The sequence below is a fragment of the Cervus canadensis genome, chromosome 5 (assembly GCF_019320065.1).
Source record: "Cervus canadensis isolate Bull #8, Minnesota chromosome 5, ASM1932006v1, whole genome shotgun sequence".
NCBI classification, from domain to species: Eukaryota; Metazoa; Chordata; class Mammalia; order Artiodactyla; family Cervidae; genus Cervus; species Cervus canadensis.
The window spans coordinates 91,824,805-91,847,054 of record NC_057390.1 but is presented as its reverse complement, the minus strand read 5'-3'; the positions used below and the strand labels follow the sequence as shown (position 1 = coordinate 91,847,054).

The following is a 22,250-nucleotide window of genomic DNA, read 5'->3' as shown; positions in this document are numbered from 1 at the left end:
ACGGCCTCACCCTGGCTCTGCTCACTCTGGCTTGTTAACTTCCTTTCTCTTCTTGGAAGAAGTATAAATCATTTAGGTGTATACATTATGAATGCAGTTATGTGAAGAAGAAAAAAAAGCATGCATGTTGGCAAGAATAGGAAACTATCTGTAGAAGTAAGAACAGCAGTTGTGTTGGGAAAGGTTTCTTTCTGAAGAGAGTACTTTTTAAACAAATTTTATTTTTAATTAGAGGATAGTTACTTTACAATATTGTATTGGTTTCTGCTGTACATCAACATGAATCAGTCATAGGTGTCTATATATGTCTCCTTCCTCTGAAGAAAGTACTTTTAAATATCTTTGTTATATAATACTTTTCATTAAAATGCTCAATGTTGACAATTTAAGAATGGTTTTGGTTTCCTAACTGCTACTTCCTTAATGCTCTGAGCTATTCTAAGTAGTAGGTGGAATTATTCATTCATCTGGTTAGTCAATAAAGAACTTTTTGCAGTCTGTTACACTATAAGACACTGGAATTGTGGGGAATGGATATGTATAAGACCTGGCCATTGCTGTCAGTAACCAAGTGACTTACTCGGGAAGAGAAGAAATGATCATGAAAGCTACAGTAAAGGCAGTCTGAATGAAGTTTGGTCTGGAGAATGGTATCAACACAGTATCAGTGTTCACGAGAAGGCATGGACCAGTCCAGTGGCAGGATTAAAGTGGGCTTTCTAAAAGGGACCATTTAGGCCAGGCCTGGAAGGATGAGCAAGGTCTCACTAAATCAACAAACATGAGCGTTGCCTCCATTCCAGGCTCCATGCTAGACACCCTCACAGACGAAAACTCATTACTGGTGGCCAAGTTGGGGAAATGGTTGAGAGAATATGACTTACTGTGGAAGGCTAGGGATAGGAGTTGAGGGGTGGTAGTAGAAGAGGTGGTTAGGCAGAGGAAAAGAAAGAATTCTAGTCAGAGGAAATAGCTGAGACCAAGAGGTATTTCATTTTGGATTAAATAGAGGAAAGAACAATTTAGTGATATATTAAGAGCACTAAAAATGCTCACATTTTGATCTAATAATACCATTTCTGAGAATTAATCCTTAGGAAATAATTCTAAAGATCACAAAGGTTGAAAGCATAAAGATTTTTACTGAAAGGCTAATTGCAATAAAAATCTATCTAAAACAGTACCTTCTGTTTTCTCTCCCTTTACCTTGCTTTTCTTTTTCCTCATAGCATTTACCATTCTAACATATTTCACTACATTATTGAGCAAAATACTACAGCATATTTGTTTACTTGTTTATTGCCTATTTCCCCAGGTAGAATGTAAACTCAACTGGGGCAAGTATGTTAACCAATCTTGTTTACCTTTATATACCCTCAGCACAAATAAATATTTATAGAAGGAAAGAAGAAAGGAATTGGAAGGAAGAGGTTATAATGGAAATTAACAGGAGCAACTTAAATGCTCAAAAATGGAAAAATGTCTAAGTTAATTATTTATCATATATCCATCTGGTAGACTTCAACAATTAACATTTAAAATAGTTTATTCTATATGAAAAATGTTTGCCTATTCATGGTAAGTTTTAAAAGCAAACTAAATTATGCATATTGTACCATCACAAGAACATGAAACAAAAAAAGTACCACAAACCAGAAAGGAAGATATTAAAACATTTACAGTGACTTTTTTTTTTCCCATTGGGTAGTAAAAACATGATTGTCTTTAATCACTCATCCTTCTAGTCTACATGTTTTCCAAATTTTTCATAGTGAGCTTGGTATTTGTTAAGTAGGAAAAATAAGAAATAAAACTTAAATCATAACACAACAAAAAAGTAATCTGGGCTGGGACAGGTCACAGAAGGCCTCAAATGCCAGGTTAAGTTGTGTGCATGTGTTATCCAACATTGAAAAACTACTGTGGTTTTTAAGTAAAGCAATGAGTTCATCATAAAAGGGCCTTGGAGGATGAGCAGAAGAAAAGTAAAGTGGGACAGTACTATGCTAGCCCAGGTACAAAACGATGAACATGAACTGAGCAGTGCAAGTTTGGATGGAAAAAAAGAGCTAATACAAGAAATCCTGAAAACAAAGCACTGGTGAGTTCTAGTAACTAATTCAGTATGGAAGAAGGAACCAAAGATGATAGAACAGGAGCATAATCAGGTGGCATGTTTCCTATCTGGCTCCAGGGAAGAGCTCTGGCATGAAGACTGTTCCTCACATCTTATTTTCCAGTTGAGATGCTAATTTAGCTATTTTCTTTAATATTGTGAAATCTGGACAATATTTATCACCTCTGTGAGATTCCAAGGGAGAGAAAGCAAAATAAAATAGAAACCCTTTTACAATGTTGAAGACTGACTGCAAGCTTTAGCAATGCCCAAGAGGCTTTCCTGTAGAGGCAGCATAGAGTAGGAACTTAACAGTTCCTCTGTTATGTCACTCAGTAGGTCTAACACATCATATGCAATTTATTACCTAACTCCTGTGAAAACTGGTGAAAGCTTCAGATAAAAGGAAACTATGTATCCCTACAGGAGAAACTCAGAAGCTTTCCTCTAGATTTGGAAAACAGAGTTTGGGGTTTTGTGGTAACTAAAATACCACTTCCTCCTTAGAAGTGTACCTGTGTCTTGAAGGGTTTTCTTCTAATATGCACAAGCAACATAATATTAAGAAATTCTCAGAAAACAAATTCTGCATTAAAACAAAGTTACATACTGAATGTTATCCTTAGAAATGCTTTTTAGCATCAGAGTTAAAAGGCTACATATTACTAAGTCATTATTAGCAGCACTAACACTATTTGTTTCCTGAGACGCCAGAAAGTGAAGTGTTAGTTGGGTTCAAGTCTTTGCGACCCCACGGACTATAGCCTGCCAGGCTCCTCTGTACATGGAATTCTCCAGGCAAGAATACTGGAGTGGGTAGCCATTCCTTTCTCCAGGGGATCTTGCCCAGGTCTCCTGCATTGCAGGTAGACTCTTTATCATCTGAGGGAAGTCCAAATTGAGTCACCAAATTGGCAGCTAATAGCATTACCACCCCCAGACAAGATGAGGCTTGACACTGCAGGCACCATGAGGTGAATTACCTATTCATTGTAGAGAAGGGCTCTCATAGCCAAATTAAAGAAGAATCTAAGACCAACTGGCCAGAATTACATAAAATAATATACAAAGAGTGAAAAGAAAAAAAAAAAAAAAAGCCATGCAATGGATTTGTGGCCTCACATACCTGGCATCAAGGAACCTGGATCTTAAAATCATAACTGCTTCACAAGTACTTTGTTTGAGCTGCATCTGAATGGAACTAAATTTTCGATGGATGATGCCCACCATTCTTTCAATCTCTTTTGGGGAAATGGGACGTGTTCTACTCTGCTCTCGGAGAAGGTTCATCACGTGTGTAGTGAATTCATTACATGCCTGTAAGGGGAAAAAAAAATCACTCCTTAGGAATTTCGTATTTTATAATATCACACTCAGACATTAACTCATCTGAATTTCTATCTCATTTGCAACCACCAATAGCATTATGTATTAGGTAAAATGAAAACTAAGACACTTGTGAAATGGCAGTGATAACTAGACAAGGGCATGAGAACTCTGGAACTATGAATGGCCAGGCGTGCAAGGGAAACAGCACTCAACTGCCCTTCCTACCACCTTCAGCCCACTTTCAAAATGAGCTTTTCCCACTGGAGGATGCTCTGTACCAATGTCTATATCTAAGTACAGATATATGTTATATGTTAACACTAAGCACCTCCCATTTCCTCTGGGATTTTACAATTACTCAACAAATATTTACTGAAACACTATGAAGTTCAAACTCTTCCAAATGCAGTGAAGGGACACATAAATGAGCAAGATGTGGCTCTAACTTTCAGTGCAATAAAATATATTAAAATGAATTCTTAAACAAGGCAGGCCATGCAAAGCATCACAGGAAAAGTTGTTTCCTAAGTTCCAAAGAGTAAATATTCTCATTGGGAAACAAAGATCACTTCACGGCAAAAAATGAAATCAGGGCTTTAAAGAATGGGTAAGATTTTTGCAAAGTGGAATATAGGTGGAAATCAAGAGGAATTCCAGGCACAAGAAAAAAAAAAAAAAACCCCTGGAAATAATGGTATGAAGCTAGTTCAGAGAGACAGAGAAGAGGGTACAGGAGAAGAGGGAGTTGAGATTTGCACTGGCACATTAAGGGCCTTGGATGCCATGCTAACATCCTAGTATACCATAGCTGTGGTGTGGGCCTTATTTGTGGATCTACACCATTTCTGAAAGAGGGATAAAGCAGCTCAACTCCTCAGGGAAGGGGCAGCAGGAAAATAAGGATCAGATGTGGGTCTCAAACTTTTAGTTAAAAATCCTGTCCCTGTCTCTTTCAGCTCACCTATATTCTTTAGATCTATAAAACCATGTAACTGGGCCTACACAGATATCCAGTATCACCTTGGTGAATAAAGCATCTGTCTATATCTCTGCATAAAAATGATACATTATAGTATTTTTTGTTTGTTTTTAAAAAAAGGAGATTCTGCATCTTATTGCATGGCTGCTTAGTAGGGTAAGCAGACAGAACAATCATTGATCATGGCAAGACACATTTTGAAGATATAACATTATATAATAATTAATAACATAATTTCCCTACAGACATCCTGAACATATAGAACAGGATGGTTTTTCTAACTGCTCATGAGAGAACTAACTTTTAAGGACACTGTTTCAGTTACTTTAAGCAGAGCTTTTATATAAATATTTCTAAGGTGAGGTAAAATGAGTCTTGCTTACCAGTCAAAGTTTTTATGTTTTAAGCACGTATAAGTTTTAAGAAATTTAAAGTTCCCTTAAAGTGGTGATTCTGGGATTCTTCAGAGTATGGATTTGCACAGCATACATGGTAGGCATTCAATAGCCACCTATGGATTGGTGGGGTTTTGTATTACAATTCAAGAGTAATGTTGATTAATATCTATAAATACATTATCCCTGACAAACCTTTATAACTGACAAATTTTTAACCTGCACTCCATGGAGAGGTCTAGAGTGTCCATGACACTCCCTCAAATCTTATTCAAGTTGTATGCACATTTGTCTTTCCTGAGGGGACAAACTGTGGGGTTTTTCTTCTCGTTTCAGATTCTTAGCCAGTCTATAATTTTAAAAGGCTAGAAATTATTGTCTGGAGTTATGGGACAGTAAAACATTAAGGAACTTTGTAGCTTTGAAAGTGGAAGTTCTTTCCATCTTTAAGGAAACCATAGTAAAGAGAAGTAAATTTAAGATTTTCCCCACTCTATTATCAACATAGACTATCTTGTGCCAAGCTGAAAATAAGTGGTCATCCTGCCAAGAAATATAATTTTTTTCTGGTACTTTCTCAAAAGAGATGTTCATATAATTTTAAATTATATAATTTGATAAACTCCAGTCTTCAGTTTTCTTATTACTAAAATGAAGAAAAGCAAACTAGAATAGCAAATTGAAATCAGCAAATTTGGATACAGACTTTTTTAAGTTAGTTCTAGAAAATGTTAATACAGTATGTTTGGGAAATGGGGGGTTAACCATAATTTAAAATTTGGGGGGGGGGAGGGGCAGGATTCTTCAGTACTTTCAATATGCCAACATGCATCATCATAAATCTTCAAGGGAGAATGGTGTATCCAACTTTGACCAAATAAATTTGGTCACAAAACCTCTTTTATCTAGAGCAGTGCTGCCTAAAAGAAGAATATCGTGAGCCACATACCAAAAAAAAATTTTTTTTGGTCATTTAATGTTTTTGCTATTGCATTGACTATTTTCCAAATGTGTTTTATTTTTCACATATGAAATTATAATTTTTCTAATAGCCACATTAAAAAATAAAAATCAGGTGCAATTAATTTCAACAATGTGGTGGTAGTTTAGTCACTTAGTCATGTCCAACTCTTTCTCAATACCATGGATTGTACCCCGCCAGACTCCTGTCCATGGGATTTCCCAGGCAAGAATACTGGACGGGGTTGCCATTTCCTTCTCCAGGGGATCTTCCCAACCCAGGGATCGAACCCTGGTTTCCTGCATTGCAGGCAGATTCTTCACCGCTGAGCCACCAGGGAAGCCCAATTTTAACAACATATTTTATTTAACCCAATATATGAAAAATATTAACATTTCAACACATAATAGTATCTTTAGAAAACTGCTAATGAGATATGTTCCATTTTTTTTTCCCACACACTTTGAAACTCAGTATATATTTTACATTTACAAAAGCACATCTCATTCCAGATGAGCTAGATTTCAAGGACTCAACAGCTTTTCATGACTAGTGGCAACCATACTGGACAGCACAGCTCTATAGCACCTTGTGGACCAACCTACTAAGAAAAATTCTCTGGGAAATAGTATACTAAGTAATCTTTGATGTTCCTTTTTATTCTTTACTACCATACATTCACACACCCCCACCACACCCACAGAAGGCAGTTTCACTTAGGAATGTCTTGATAAAGCAAGAGAAAGTATTCCTTTTATTACATCTCAGTCTTTGACTACATCTTTAACATTCTGTTTGATAAAATGGGAAGCATACCAAAAGCACTTCAACTGCTCATCAAAGGATGGTTGTCTTGAGAAAAAACTCTCGTGTGATTGTTTAAGTTGTGAGTTGATGTTGTCTATTTCATGGAATACCATTTTTATTTGAAAGTAAAATCAACAAATTATTATAATTATTCTGATTTGGGTATTTGGTAGATATTTTCTCAAAACTGAACCAAGCAAGCTTGTCACATCAAGGAAAATAGCTGACAGTAGTTGTGCCAATGGTGAAATTGTAGAAAACCTGCATCTACTACCTTGAGCTTGATAGTTTCCTAGCAGACTTTCTGATTAATTTGGTATTGATATTAATAAACATGACATTTTGATGTTATATAAGGTGTTAACATTGGAAAATGTACATAACTCAGAGAACCATTATTTTTCAAATGATCAATGCATGATGTTACAAAAATATGCCTAAGTAGAAGATCCATTCAAAGTGTACATCAGACCAATAGATTGTAAAGGAACTGACTACAAAAAGCTGGTATGATTTCAGACTCATGATAGCTAATATTTAGGATACTACAACTTGTCAAGTTTTGGCATAATACAAGAGAATAATATCCATAAGTATTTTAAAAGGCTATCAATACACCCCTCCCTTTTCCAATAACATATTTGTGTGAGGACAGGTGTTCTTCATATACTTCAACCACAGGAAAGGAGACTGACCACAGAAAGACATTTAAGAATCCAGGTGACTTCTATTAAGCCCAACATGACAAAATTTTGCAAAAATGTAAAAGAAGTGACATTCTTCTAAATGTTGAGGTGTTTTTTTTAAATGCAAGTTTTAAAAAAATATTATATTAAACAGATAATGGTTCATTACTGTTTTTTACATTAATACATACTTTAATTTGTTCTCAGTTTTAATTTCTATTATAATACATTGATAGATATAATCCACTGAACAAAAGCTCTTAGGAGATCTCCAATAATTTTTAAGAATTCAAGTTCTTAAACCAAAAGTTTGAGAACTGCTGTACCAGGGTATTTCTAATCTGCACAGGTAACAATGCTAATTCCTACAAATCTAGTTCACACATTATGGCAACGTATGTCTATGACAGAGTGTACGTCTTGATAGATCATCCAAGTCTCCTGTGTGAGTGATACCTGAGTTGTTTTTTTTTTCCCAGTTCTTCTCTGACTCTCAGTTTTTCTCTGGTTGTATTTTAATCTCTCCCAGAATGAATGTCTGCCTATGGTTTCTAAGCAGCCACAAGGTTGTGTTAAAAACAAGGGTTAAAAGCAAAAAGTTTCTGCATCTAAAAACTCATAATTTCCTAAAACATTTGCTGAATGTCTCACAACTTATTAAGTGAAGTCATCTATGAATGCAAATGCTGATTAGCAATTTGGCAATAGCCCAACATTCGCAGAATTCACATAGCTTTTCTTTAAACCAGTAGTTCATACATGATTAATTAGAACATCTCATTTATGTAGTGTGCACTTTAGCTCATTACTCTAAGTAAAATTCGTTAAGTATTTACATTTAGATAATTAAAATCTGGGTACGCCCTTAAGAAAGATGCATACACTTTAGGCAAAGTGATTTTTTTCCTTTTTACCACTGAAAGTAAATTACAGCCTCATTTACAGCATCATCTGTACCAGTTGCAGAGCAGAGCACAGTATTGCCTCATCTCTTCCTTAAAAGGTATACACGTAAGTGCAGTAAGAACGATCAAATGGTTGCAGAGTTATTGTGAAGGGCCACCAAACCACATACTAGCATCAATACTGTTCATAACATAAGATGCTCACTGTAAACATTTATCATATCTTCTGATACCTACAAGACTGTATCATTAAAATAGACATTGCAAATCTTTTTCATTGCCTTCTTATTTTTCCAAGTAGAATTGTCTGTTAAGAATTTTCTAGTCAATGTCCAAAATACAAATGTAGAAACACCTTGGTTAACTAGATTTAGGAAGTGAGTTTCAATTCCTTGAATTTTCTGACTTACAAGTAATGGCAGAAACCTCTTTTTTCTTTTAATCCAGCTGTTGAAAATTATCTAGGATGCATTTTTGTTTACTATGTGACAAAATATATGTTTTGTTTAAAATAGGCATTGTAATAACATACTTAAATAAACTGGAAGGCTTCATCTGATAAAAAATATTTTAAATCAATTCTTATAACAGCCTTTCTCCTTGCCATTTGTTCCTCTTTAAAAAGTCAAACTAAGTAATATAATTGAGGATTTGAAACATCTGGATTTTTTATAATGCTGTTAATGATATTTATTAAATATATTTGTTAAATACAATAGGAGATAGTAAAACTATCTCCTCCATATCCATATATATTTGGTTTACAGTCAAAATTGGTTTACAGTCAAAATTAGTTTTCAGGGTTTTGTTTGTTTCATCGTGGTGGTTTTTTTGATGGTGAATTCAAGATTCAACCCCTTTCTTGCCTGTAAGGTCCCATCATTGAAGAAAAAAAGGTAAAATCAGACACTGAGCAAGCACCTATTTTAGAGGAAGTATTAAAATGGTTCATGATCAGATCTAAAAACTGAATTGGCCTTTTGTAAACATCTAGACAGGCTGACTGCAAACAGATCATAATACTCCCTATTCTAAAAATTCACACTTCAAAGAAAGAATAAATCTCTATTAAAAGTTGATGACTCCCAAATTTGCATGCATCCATTTTCTAGATATCTTTATAACCTTGCAAGTAACTCTAGTCAAATATTATAGATTTTATATTTATGTAATGCTTATAAAATCAACAAATTCTTCTTGTTTCCAAATAAAAGTCAACATTCAAAGATACCTTTTATTTAAGCCAACCAGAATGAGATCAATATGCCTACGAAATAGCTGCAAAGATGAAATACCTATCGTTCTTCTTTTAATTGGAGCAAAAAAATCGGACACAACTTAGTGACTAAACAGCAATAGTTGGTTTACAATGTTGTGTTAGTTTCTGATGTACAGTCAATCAGTTATACATATACATACATCCACTCTTTTTAAGATTCTATCATACCTCAACACATCTTAACGCAATCACATAGTTTGTGGACCTGTCTCATGAGTGTTTGTAAGGATTATACTATAAAATACATGTTAAGTTAACTGCAGAACCTGGAACATAATTAATGCTTAATAAATGGCAGTTATTATTGATAATGGACATGGTAATTTTATGAAATGCGTATTTTTGTGTTTATCATTCCACAAGTAAGTTCCTACTCTGATTACCTAACATAGTGTAATGTTACCTAACATAATAGCCTTCCCATTGCTCGAATAAATATAAACACTGCTTCCAAAAAAATGGGGCAAAAAAGAGAGTATTCAAATATAAAACAATTCATTTCATTAATCAAGATTGTGGTCAAAGATACATTTGATACATAGAGTCAGCAGGCTAGAAACTTGAAGGGAAAAAAGGGAACACTCAAACACTCCTTCCAGCCAAGGAAAAGCTGACAAAGCAGTAAAACCCTTCTCTTGGAGCAATGAATGACAAAGGCTCACTTGGGAAACTGAAATATGAAGTTTACATCAGGTAGTATCCTTTTGTCTTTCCTGCTATATTTTTGCTATTAAGAACAAACAGCAAAATGGGATTAGGAGTTTGTGGGTTACACAATCTCGCATGTAAAAACATCAGCATTTTAAAACCTGTTTCAAAAAAAATTCTTTACAAGCAAAGATCTTGCCATCAAATATAAACATACAATGTTGTTGAGAGCCTCAAAAAGCACAAGGCCATGCCTTTACACTGGTTCAGGCTGCACATTCATTCTCCATTCCCCCCCAAACCCCTGCAGTCTGGGAGTCCTCTATTAGCCAAACAGTGCCTAATTGGTCTTGAGCACATTGAATGTACCTGCTTGGCTCCAATGTTTTACCTGATTTGAGGTAAATTCAAGACATGTGTGAACTCAGAAAGCAGGTTTCCAGATGCTTAGGGAGGGTTCAGACCCTTACAACACTTTTGCCTTCAGCAAAAATGTATTTCAATATAATTATAGTAGATAGCTTTCAATATGTCATCTCTATTATAGCAACTGTAAATTATGAAGTGAATTGCTTGTGTACAAGCATTTCTTCTGGTACAAGCAAAGTGGGAGAACTGTACAGGGTATGATATATATCTTTTCTTTTTATCCCAGAACAAATCTCGAAGTTAAATTTCATTTGCAAAAACCAACTGTATCCCTTACCCTTTGGTAGAGAGGTAGAAGGATCAACAAGGTCTTTAATTCTTAAAAGCAGGCTTCCCAGGAAGCTTAGCTCAAGTTCATTAGGAATTCACCTATTCTAATGCTTGGGCCTTTAATCATAAGAGCATACTTGAAAGGTACAGTAAAAAGATTTTCCAAAACTTGTAGCTAATCCCATCCCATAGCTCGGGATGGCATATAAACCTCCATTGCCTGGCCGTCTTTGAGTCTTATAAATATATGGGGATCCTGTACACACAAAATAAAAAATTTGTTTTTCTCCTCTTAAAAAAAAATAAACAAACTTGCAGCTAATCAACAAGAAGACAAAGAGGCAACCAGGTTTTTCTCCCAGCTAAAGAGGAAGGCAGTACACTCAAGATGAAAGTATTACAACCCAATCGCTGCAAGCTTTGAAAAATTATCATATTCCTCTTGGGTGTCAGGATCAACAAGAGAAAAGTAAAATAATTTTGGTTTTCCTTTTAGGGGGTAGTAATATTCAAGAACCTTACTCTAATATGTATTCTATGGCTAATATTTCAAGAGCATTTATAAGTGAATTTAGATCATTATCACTAAGAATCATTACATCCAAGCCTATGTAATGTAAACATATGATCAAAGGACATTTCCTGGAGGTAAAAAATAGGACAGGATTTTAAACACAGTACCATTCCTAAAACATACACATAAAGCTGAGCCTTGCAGCTTGGATTTAATTTTGCTCTAACTGTAGCTCTAGTCTGCTTAGCTTTGTAAATGTGGCTGTGTTTATAAGGTACTTTAATTTACTGCAGTGGTGGTGTTTGTTAATTTTATGGCAATCTAAATCTAAACAGGCTTCAGATACATTTTCATTACAGCTTCATTGCAAAACACAGTGGAGTAAATAGCTTTGAGATTCCAATGCAGTTTATTTCTTTTAGCAAAAGACTCAACACCGCTTTCTGACAAAGCCTCTGCCTTAACATATATGTTCTTCCTACTTACTAATAAGGTTTCTGTCACTCAAGTACACATGTTCATGTAATTTTAGGAGGAAAAATATAATTTCTAAGGGATTTTAATAGTTAAGAGATTAACTGTAATTAAATATAAAGGGATTAAAATAGTTGGGTTTTGCCCAGCTCTACTCTGATGCCACCCCACATGTAATACAACATGAGCAAATCAGAGAAAAACTGGGATGTATCTGAATTATTTGCAAATTCTAACTGTTAAAAACAAGAGAAGAGACCCAAAATGGAGTCACTTATGCTATGCTCCAAGCCACCCAACCAAGACTACATAATTACAGTTTCAACCTCTCCTAGGAATGTAATCTTAAACCAATCTGGAATTACTGGGTCAGCATGAGTGAGGTAATCTGCCTGATAGAAACCTACCATGCCCTAAAGAAAGGCGAACTCGCCACAACCAATTCTCTCATTGGCAGTCTAACTTCCTTGTCATTTTCCTGTCTGCCTACAGGCATCTTCCATTTTGTATAGCTCCTTCTATTTGCTAGATGAGATGCTGACTGATTCATGAATCACTGAATAAAGCCAATAAGATCTTTAAAATCTGCTCCGTTGAGTTTTGTTCTTTTATATACACAAGTAGCAGCATAATTCAACCGGAAAGGAAGGCATATTGTCAGAAACTGATTTCAAAACCCGATTCTGACACTAACTAGATGTGTGACACTGGACAAATTACTTGAGTTTCATTTTCTCATCTGTAAAATGGAAAATTATAATACCATCATCTATTTTAGAAATATCATGCCTTCATCTGAACTGATGCCTTCATCTCATTTAGTTCTTCACAGCTCTTCTAGTAACTCCAAAGTAAATCCTTGAACGTTCTATCTCAGATAATGTCCCCGTATCCCAAAAGTGTGCAAAGAAAAGATTATCTTAGGTCAACTCACTGATCCTAACAAACTTAGGAACCACAGACAGGAGAGCAATAAAAACCAGCCCCAAAGACCACTCAAGAGAACTAAATGCTAATGTTATTTCTAAACCAATTCAGAACCTACAGGAGAAAATTTGTAAACTAAATTTCTGTTGAATCAGTCAATTAGTCATCTTGTTTTATTTGTCCATAATACTGCATAGATTTTATATATCCATTATTTCTTGTGTTAAAAATGAGACAGGAAATATACATTCAATGGTTTTTATTTGGCTACTGAACTTATCTAGAAATAAGATTCATGACTAAACTTTAAAATTCATTATTTCCCAGTCTGACATTTAAAACAAAAATACAAACAGTAGATTAGTATATGAAGATCTTGTGTGTACATGTGTGTTTTTAAAAGAAATAAAACAAAAACCTTAATGACAATGACTGATGCCAGTTTCACCCAACTTTCAACAGGGCTAAAGGGAGAAAATAAGGAGGCTGGTGTGAAGGAATATGGCAGAAGATAGTAAGGAACCACCTTAATTTCTCAGCTGTAAGCACTGGCCAACTGACCCCTAATTCTACAGATCTTTCCATGCAAAGTGACTGGTAGTATTTATTTAGTAAGTATGTACTGATGGATTTAACAGAAAGTTATGCAATTAGGGTTATCCTACAAATTAGAGCCGTTTTATACTGTTAATGCTCAGGGCAACCTTTTCAACCATGACTTATTTTGTTTACTCTCAATTATTCATATGTCATATCAGAAAGCTCAATTTTTTAATATACATACACAGGCTATTTTTCCAAAATTCTCATTTGCACATCTTCCACCAAAAATTATTCCTGCAAATGAGACTAGAGATACAGTATGAGATCCCAGAAAGCCTATTCAGAAAAAAAGACATCTTATAATATTAATTTATATTGTATTTTAACATAAAGCTACATAAATCTTTCTACCATTTCTCAAAACACACTCACCTCTGGGACAGAATCCAGCATTTGCTTATTAATACCATATCCAGAACATTAGAGAAAGCAATGAAAAAAATAACATATACAACTAAAGCTACATGGGGAACTTAGAAGAAAAATCAATATTAAAACTAACCAGGACATCACACTAAGGTCTTCAAACTTTAATAAATGCCTGACTACACAATGAAGTATCTATGGATAAAACGATATGATGCCTAGGACTTATTTTAAAATACTCCCCCCGCCAAAAAAGAGGGGGGCCAGGGGAGACAGACAAAATAAGACTGACATTGATTTTTGCTATTCATCTGGATGATGGGTATCTAGGAGGTTTCTTATTTTAGGGTGAACTCTATAACCAATATACAACTATTTATGACCTAAAAACCTGATAGTTTAATAGGATTCAGCTTAATATTCTCTTTATTAAAAGTACACTTAAACATTTCCGTAATAATTTTTTAAAATTACCTTTCAGTGAGAATTCCTCAAACTAAGCAGGCTTTTAGCCTTTAATGAACAACTAAAATATGTTTAAAATGAACCACCAACATTTTACCTTATTTCACTGAATCTAAGACTACCCCATATTTTAGCATCTCTGGGAAGCATTTTCCTATCAATGGCAGGTTATACTTCAATGGGGCAATTAACTTTTTCTTGGTGGTGGGACCATACACATGATACAGCTTAAAATCAAAGATACCTTAGATTCAATGAACTATGGTTAATATAACTGCTGAGAACAGCATTTTTAATCCATACTTTCTTTCTAATCAGGAATTTAGCACACAATGCCTTGTGTTCTCTGCCCCAGGAAACCTGTAATTATCTTGGGAGGTCTCCTCAGAGAGAAAGGCCAGAACCTGCTTACTTTGTTAAGTTAGCTCCCTCCCCTTAGCTGGGCATAATCCTTAAGAATTAACTCCTAGGAGGATTCTAGAGCTCACAGCATAGCAGGCAGAGCTCGCTAGGCAAGGTTTCCCCTTAAAATTTGTTATAATAGCTATGAACAAGGCCAGTGCATAAATGTTAATGATCCAGAGCTTTGACGAGCACCAAGCAGTGAGGTTACAGGGGAAGGATGGCTGCAGGTGTGGCCGTAAGGGCATGTAATGTGGGGAATGAGTAAAACTAAAGCAAGTAGATGGGATAAAATAGGCTTAGCGTCATCTATAAAATCTCAAAGGGACTTCATTTCACGAATTCAACAGTTCACTTGGATTTCTGCATTGACCTTATTTGTTTTGCTCTTAACACCTACCCCTCGCAGCCCTCAGAATGAGTTAGCACGGTCTATTAGAAGAGCAATAGAGGGTTTGTGCAGGACTATGAGAGTGGCGGCTGCTGACCTGTTCATATTTCTCCAGTTCTGTGTGATAGATTTGTCTGATCTGGGTCAATTTGGCTCTGTAATCTGAGTGTTCAATAGAGTTATCTGAAGAACCTCCAGAGGCTGCCGCGGCTGCAGCTGCTGCCGCCGATCCCCCACCTTTCTCAGGACCTGAAACCCCTTCTGCCAAAAGCATATTGTCCAGTCTCATTAGCTGGGGATCGGGAGGGTCCTCCTCCTGGGCTCCTCTGATGCTGAGACCTTCAAGGAAAGAGAGAGAGAGAGACAGAGAGAGAAGAAGCGAGAAACAGGACAAATAGTGTGAGTATTTTATTTATTTGAGTAAATGATCAAACAACATCAGTGCACTACAATTCATGCTGAGAATTTCATTGTTTGCATTTTATCAATAAGTACCAGTAAGTATGAAAATTCTTCTATGAAATGTCTAATATCACTCTCTCTCAATATATTCTGATTAGATCCTTGGAAAAAGGTAACCCTGGCTTCTCAGAATATTCTAACATGCAATCTTCCCAGGTTTAGATGACTTAAGCAAAAATGGGACGGGGGTAAAATTTTCAAGATTTTTGACAGACAAAGAAAAAAAATAATTCCAAGGTTACAAAACAAACCTATCAAAAGGCAGTTATTCTGTTTCTCCATACTGTTGGAAGAACAGAATTTAAAATCCCATAATATATTCACAAGCTATATTCAAAAATTAGAAAATAAACAGGATTAGATGGGCTTTTCCATCACGTAATTTCAGGGAGAGAAGAGAAATACATACATTATGAGGTAATTAGCTATGCTTTAAAATTATATATTATCAAATGAATTTGTTAAGCAATCGCCATCAAACCAGGACACTAAATACAGGATTAAAAATATGCCATCAACATGGCAATGCAGTGCTGGGCACAGTAGTCTCAGTCTAATTTTGCTTTTAAATCAAGAACTTCCTAAGTGATGCCCAGTCAGCAACCTCATCTGAGTATAGATCACAGCTGACAATTCATAGGTTTAATCAGGTCACATAGGCTTTCTGCCAAGACGTTTTCAACAACACAGAAGACAGAAGTTTTAAAATAATTATCACAGTATAAAAAGCACTGGAGTCATGACAGCTCAAAATCAGCATTTTCATTAGTGTGTAACATAATCTAAAATATCCCAGCCCAATTAACCTCTGTAAATCTGTTTAAAAGCAGGATCCCCACACTAGTTACAAGGCATCTTGGGGAAGGAGGGGATGGAAGTTGGCATCTTGCATGTCTGCATTTGGATTCTGTCTTTTGCGTCTGTGCCTGTTGTTGTTTATCCACAGTGGTGCACACTCTGTGTCTAGTGTAACTTACATGACAGTAACATCTATAAGCTGCCAAGTACTCAACTGAGCACCAGCTCTGCTATTTTATATGCTAACCTAAAACTACCATCAATTCTCTTTAAGAACAGATTTCATTCCTAGATGCCCTGAATTATACCCACAGCATGACAGAGCTCTTGGTTGTCTTAACTCAAATGTACAACTTTAATTTCCTCCCTCAAAACACTTTAAAGCTGTCACTTTCATTTAAAAATATACTTCAGAATAATTTCAACTGGATAATAAAACTAACTCACAATAATTTAAAATTATATCTGTTGCCTGTTCTGAGGTAAATAAATAAGGGTTGAAAACTACGATATACTAAGACAATAAATTCATTTAGGGAACCAAAATGTTAGATAATTCTCTTAAATAAGATAAAAATCAGTATCAGCACATTGTTGATAATTAAAGATAGACTAACAGGTATTTGCTATTTCTTCTAGATCTAAGAGAAACTGCTAAATATTGGTTACATTAGTACTTCTAATTTAGCATCTTTAATTTTCTTCCCCTCACTTTGTTCTATGCTAAAATTTCATGGCCTAGAATTCTTATAGTTCCACATACCAAGTGTTTTGTGCATTTGGCATGAAGTAAGGACTCACTGAGTAACCTCTTATTTTGGGCTCTGCTTCATTTTTATACCATTTGTTTGGGAGTTCCTTAAGTTTCTCCTTTTTAAATTAAATTTTCGCTCATATATTTGTATTTGTTATTTCCTTTTTATATTTATAGCTACTGATGTTACTCCTGGAAATGTGGATTTTAATCTACCTTTAAGGTTCTTCCAGGTTTCTAGTTTTCCCCCTGTAGTTATACACCATGGATATTGGTGAGGCTCTTTAATAGTAAATCAACATACATACTCCAAGCTATTACACTCCCCTGAACAGTGTAGCAAACAAGAGAAGATGCTCAATGACTAGTACACAAGGAAACAGACTATATGGGAGATAGAAGAAGGAAACCTGTCAGGAAGAAATGCAAAGGACAGAAAGTAATCACCTACGTATGGCACTTATATATACATACCTAATATGTATGTAAACCCACCATACCAATAGGAAGCAACCCTTAAACTCAGTCACAGTGGACACATACAAAAATAAGTATGTACTTTCAGCTAGCATAACATTCTCCCCTTGCAATGAATAATAACTCTTCTAAAATCATAAGTAAATCAGCACAAAGTTCATACTCCTTTGGATCAAAAGCACTAGAGCACTTCACAGTATGGAAATATTGAGGCTATTTATCAACACTGAAATCATTTTTGTAACTATAGTTGGAAAAGTGAATGGATTTTTTCTCTATTAATCAAAGTCATGATTACAAATTTTTAAATAGCAATAATACAGTTTCCAAAATTATTTTTAATTTGAATATTTCTATTTATTTTCTTACTTTATGTTCAAATTACTATTTTATTCCTCATCCTACCTCCCTCACTGTTACTTAGCTTACCAACCTCCCAAAGTCACACCTTCTGATATGATGGCTTCCGATCGTAACACCCATTCCTCTACACACCTATAAACATCTTAATGAATCTAAATTTGCAAGAGCCAGATGAGTCAAACACTGTGATGATCAAAAGATCTTAATATCTTCACAGTGAAACTTGGGAAAACAATAATTTAAAAATTGATCCGTGTTGTCTTTAATCCAAAACATACACAGGGACAGTGGTTTTCAGGTTTATAAAAGTTTTACATCTGGACTCCTTGGTTATCATAGCATTATAAAGTTAAAACAACAATAACCCCATTTGGAGTCTACTTAGAACCATAACATTCATTTCAGTATCTCTAAGATTTAGATAAATCATACAAACAAAGTAAAACATTGTTTAACAATGAACTTGGCTTTGTTATAAGCCCATGGTTTTTGCATATCTTTCAGCAAATCCTAATTAGCTGTCTTTCAACATGCTGTGCACCTGCCCCACAGATAATGGGAGAGAGCATCTGCATAGACGACTGCATTCGGAGGGCAATAAATAAATTACGGGTCAGAATTATTACAAAGCTTTCTCCGAATAAACGCACACCCTTCACAACACTAAGCTGCAGATGTGAGAAGTACCTTAAGCCCACTCAAATGGTATGATTACGGGGCTGTTTGAGTTTAATAATCTGACTGTAATTCAGGCATTTTCAACAGCTCATTAAGGGTTCATTAATATATAGGCGAGCTTTTGAATTATAAATAAGCAGATTAGAAATCAGCAGTTGCTGGATTGTACAGTAGTAGCCTCTCTAACAGAACAACACTGTAGCACAATGAAGGCTTGACCTAAAAGAATGAGGTACAAACACAGGGCACCAACTAAGCTTCGTGGCTCTGTCATTTCAAGGACCAAGCCTACTAGACCATAACTAACCTCTGTTCACCCAGGACTGAAGAATAGCTTCAGACCATGGTTACTTCAAATGTGTTCACATGCTCGTGAATTAAGCATAACTAAGATCTAACTTGACAATATTTCCACAAAGAAGACATACACTATCCATAGTAATGATAAAATTATCAGATCATTTTTATTTTGTGAAGAGTATATTTTCCAGACTTGCTGAGAAACAACAATCTATTATGGAAACTTGAGTTGTTTGATTATTTTCCCCCCACCCCCCACAATGAGCATATTGTAAAAGTAGATCCCAAATTATAAGCTTAGGCCCATGAAATCTGTATTATTTTGTTCTCAGATGGACTTGTTCTTGATTCATTCAACTACCACACCACAGTCTTAGCTCAGAGGAAAATGTTTTAGCAAGAGTATTGTGTAAAACAAAGCCAGATCAGATATTTTTAGCAGGCCCTGAGTTCTTGACTGCTTTGAAACCAATGACAGTTTAAAAGTAAGAAGCAGGATTGTGGTCTGAAGTTACAAAGATGATTAAAGAAAATACCAACTTTATTTTCTGTTTCTGTTTAAAATGCTTTCTTCATTTTAGAATCAAGTTAGCCACAGTGTGAGAAACATAACCCAAACTGCAGATAAAGAAGACAGATTAATACAGATGTGTTGCCACTTTTCTTCCCAAACATAAAAAGGTAAAATAATTTTCCACCTGAAATCCTTAAGTAAGAAGCAGTTTAAGTATGAAACAGGAGACCTAGAAATGAAATGAAGGTCACAAGCCCTGAAGTTATAAGATCTCATTTGAAACAATTACTTTTTGGGTGTGGAAACTGAAATATAATTTGGAAACAAAGTAAAGAAAGGTACTGAAAAAAATCCCTCAAGGCACCATTATCTAAACTAGATGCAGCATGGGGGTGAGGAGGAAGGTCCCAGCTCTCAGATAAAAAGCAGGTGGACTAGAGATAGGGCTAAGTAGTAGCCAAGCCCAAGTCCAGGGAAGGCAGATCCTTGTATGGGGTCTGACTAGCTAAGAGACATCAACGTTAACGACAACAGCAAAAAAGCCTATGGAATTATATCAGCACCTCCTAAAGAAAGATCTGGAATAACATTTGCACCTGAATTTCATACTCTCTTTCTTAGGTCTAAAGATGAAACTTGTAATGAAAGGGAAGAATCATAATATTTTGTAGATATCAATAGACGCAACTATAAAGACAACTAATTTTTAAGACATTATGAGGAAGTGACAGATGATCTAGTTGTCAATCACAACCCACGGCCCCATGCCCATCCCACTCCAGCTCCAAGTCTCCTTTGAAGCCAATGTTAGTGTCTAATCCACTGAATATGGCAGTCATATTGCAAGCTAATGTCACTTTCACTCCTATTTAAGGTGACTGTGTGGTGTGTGCACGTTTTTCATGTCAGGTATATTAAATATAACACGGCAATGCACTGCACATTTCCACGCCAACCTAGTTGTCACTTTCGCTTGACTCATTCTCTATTGAGGAAAAATGCAGCACTGGGAATTTACAAGGCTTTTCAGTTAAATGGACATAAATCACAGGTTTCATTCAAACCGAATAATCACTGGCCATAAAGAGCTACTTGTCTCTTACCATATATTACAGTGAAGTTCCTGTGAGCAATAATGCAGCCATTCATGGCAAAGAAAAACAGAGCGAGACATTAAGAACTGACATGTAATCCTGTTAGGGCCCTGACGTGGAGAGTGTGGCTGACATTTTTATCATATATGTCCATTTCTATTTGGAAAATCAGAGGAATAAAAATGATTACTTCACTGCCCAAATCTACCTTCCTAAAACAGCCCACTGAGATTTGTTTACATGCTGGGGAACTGCTTACTAGAAATTCATAAATCTAAGATTTTGAAGCATTTCCCCTGATGGTTAAATTGAAGATATGACTAGAAAGATTCCCCATAATGCTTCTCCACACCTCCATTTCCTTCACTTTCAACACATAAACTGTCAATCCATCGCTTTATTTCATTTCACCTTCATTATAAAGCTGTTGGCAGAATGCCTGCTTCTAACATAGAGCACTGATAACTTTTCTCCAAGCACTTGCTGCAAAGCCATCTCACTCAAGAAAGCAGGCAACTAAGGACCTTTATTAGAGGGTCGACGGAAAGCCACTAGATGCTATAATGACATTATTAGTATCTTGGCCTGTACAGGTACTAGACTCCTGGGCAGAACCTAGCTGTTCTTTTCCACAGACATACTTTAAATGAGAAGAGTGAAACCATTTAAAGGTATTTCCTCAATCACCAGTGTTTTTCTGTACCAGTATGATTCCCAAGGCTATGACTCTGGCATTTCTGCAGCCTGCCAGCAATGCAAATGGTAATACAGAGATCACTTATGGATCAATTCTTCTCCCTGGCTATACCACTGATCCCTACCGCATCACAAACTCAGACTATTTAATTTGCCAGAAATAGAGGAATATTTCACACAAAAGAGCTCAGCCTGAAAAAAAAATAATTCAAGCTAAACTTTTTGCTATTTGGGGCCATCAAAAATATTGATCAATTGATTATACTTACACATTTACCCAGGAGCTGACAAAACTACAATTCATTCATTTGAAAACATTTATTATGCTCCTTACTACTGTAGGAGTGTGTTCAATTCTGTGGGAAAGGACTTTCTAAAAATCCTTCGTTTTCATTATATTTTCTCTTTACCCTTCAAGTCTATTTTAACCAACTGTTTACATAAAAATCTGAAACTACTGTTGGCTGGCAAAGGCAAATTTTGAAGACTTCCCACTTGCCAATTAGATTTTGCCTCAAGAGACAAGAAAAAGGAGTGAGGCTTGTCACTGTGAAAGTGAAGAGCAGCCAAGATGAAGCAGCAGATGGACTGTGCAATAAAAATGCAGAAAGAAGAGTTACATTTTTAAGGCACTTTTTTGTTAAATGGAGCTGCATCTTGTTGGAACGCTTGATATATAAGCACTGTCAGCTACAGAAGAAGAGAACAGGGCTAGGGCAAGATATGAAGTATGCTGCGCTTGCATGAGACAGTGAGAAAAGATAAAAAAAAAAAAAATAGGCCGTGTTTCTCACGCATATTAGCACAAAGGGTTACCTGTGTGCTGTTCTTAAAGAAAATTATTACAAGTGGTGGAAAAAAGGAAACGGCCATTTTCTTTTTATCTAAAAGGATAGATGTTCAAACAAAATGCTCTACTGAGGAGATGCTCAGGATTGGTAAATATGACAGGTGAATTTGAAAGGGAAAAAAATCCCAGCACTGTACAAAGGAAAAGCAATGAGTTTCAGGACCTAAATGGAGGAAAAGAATTATAACAACACTGGCTTTAATACCTACAGGTCTTTATGACTAGCTATTCTATGCGGTTACCAGTGATCTAATGATCTAATGAGCCAATGATCTTTTCAAATTTACCGTATGCCTGGGGTCTCCTCACTAGAAAATG

At 35.7% G+C, this 22,250-nt stretch overlaps 1 protein-coding gene across 3 annotated transcripts in view; it reads right to left on the bottom strand.

The window, feature by feature from the left end:
- PBX3 (PBX homeobox 3) overlaps window positions 1–22,250 on the bottom strand; it is a 219,457-nt gene that overhangs the window by 40,648 nt on the left and 156,559 nt on the right. For all 3 annotated transcript variants that reach the window (XM_043469572.1, XM_043469574.1, XM_043469573.1), the window contains exons 3-4: window positions 15,044–15,285; window positions 3,243–3,433 (exon numbers count right to left, since the gene is read on the bottom strand). In XM_043469572.1, the coding sequence (XP_043325507.1) occupies window positions 3,243–3,433; window positions 15,044–15,285 (433 nt within the window). The remainder of the gene's footprint in view (window positions 1–3,242; window positions 3,434–15,043; window positions 15,286–22,250) is intronic.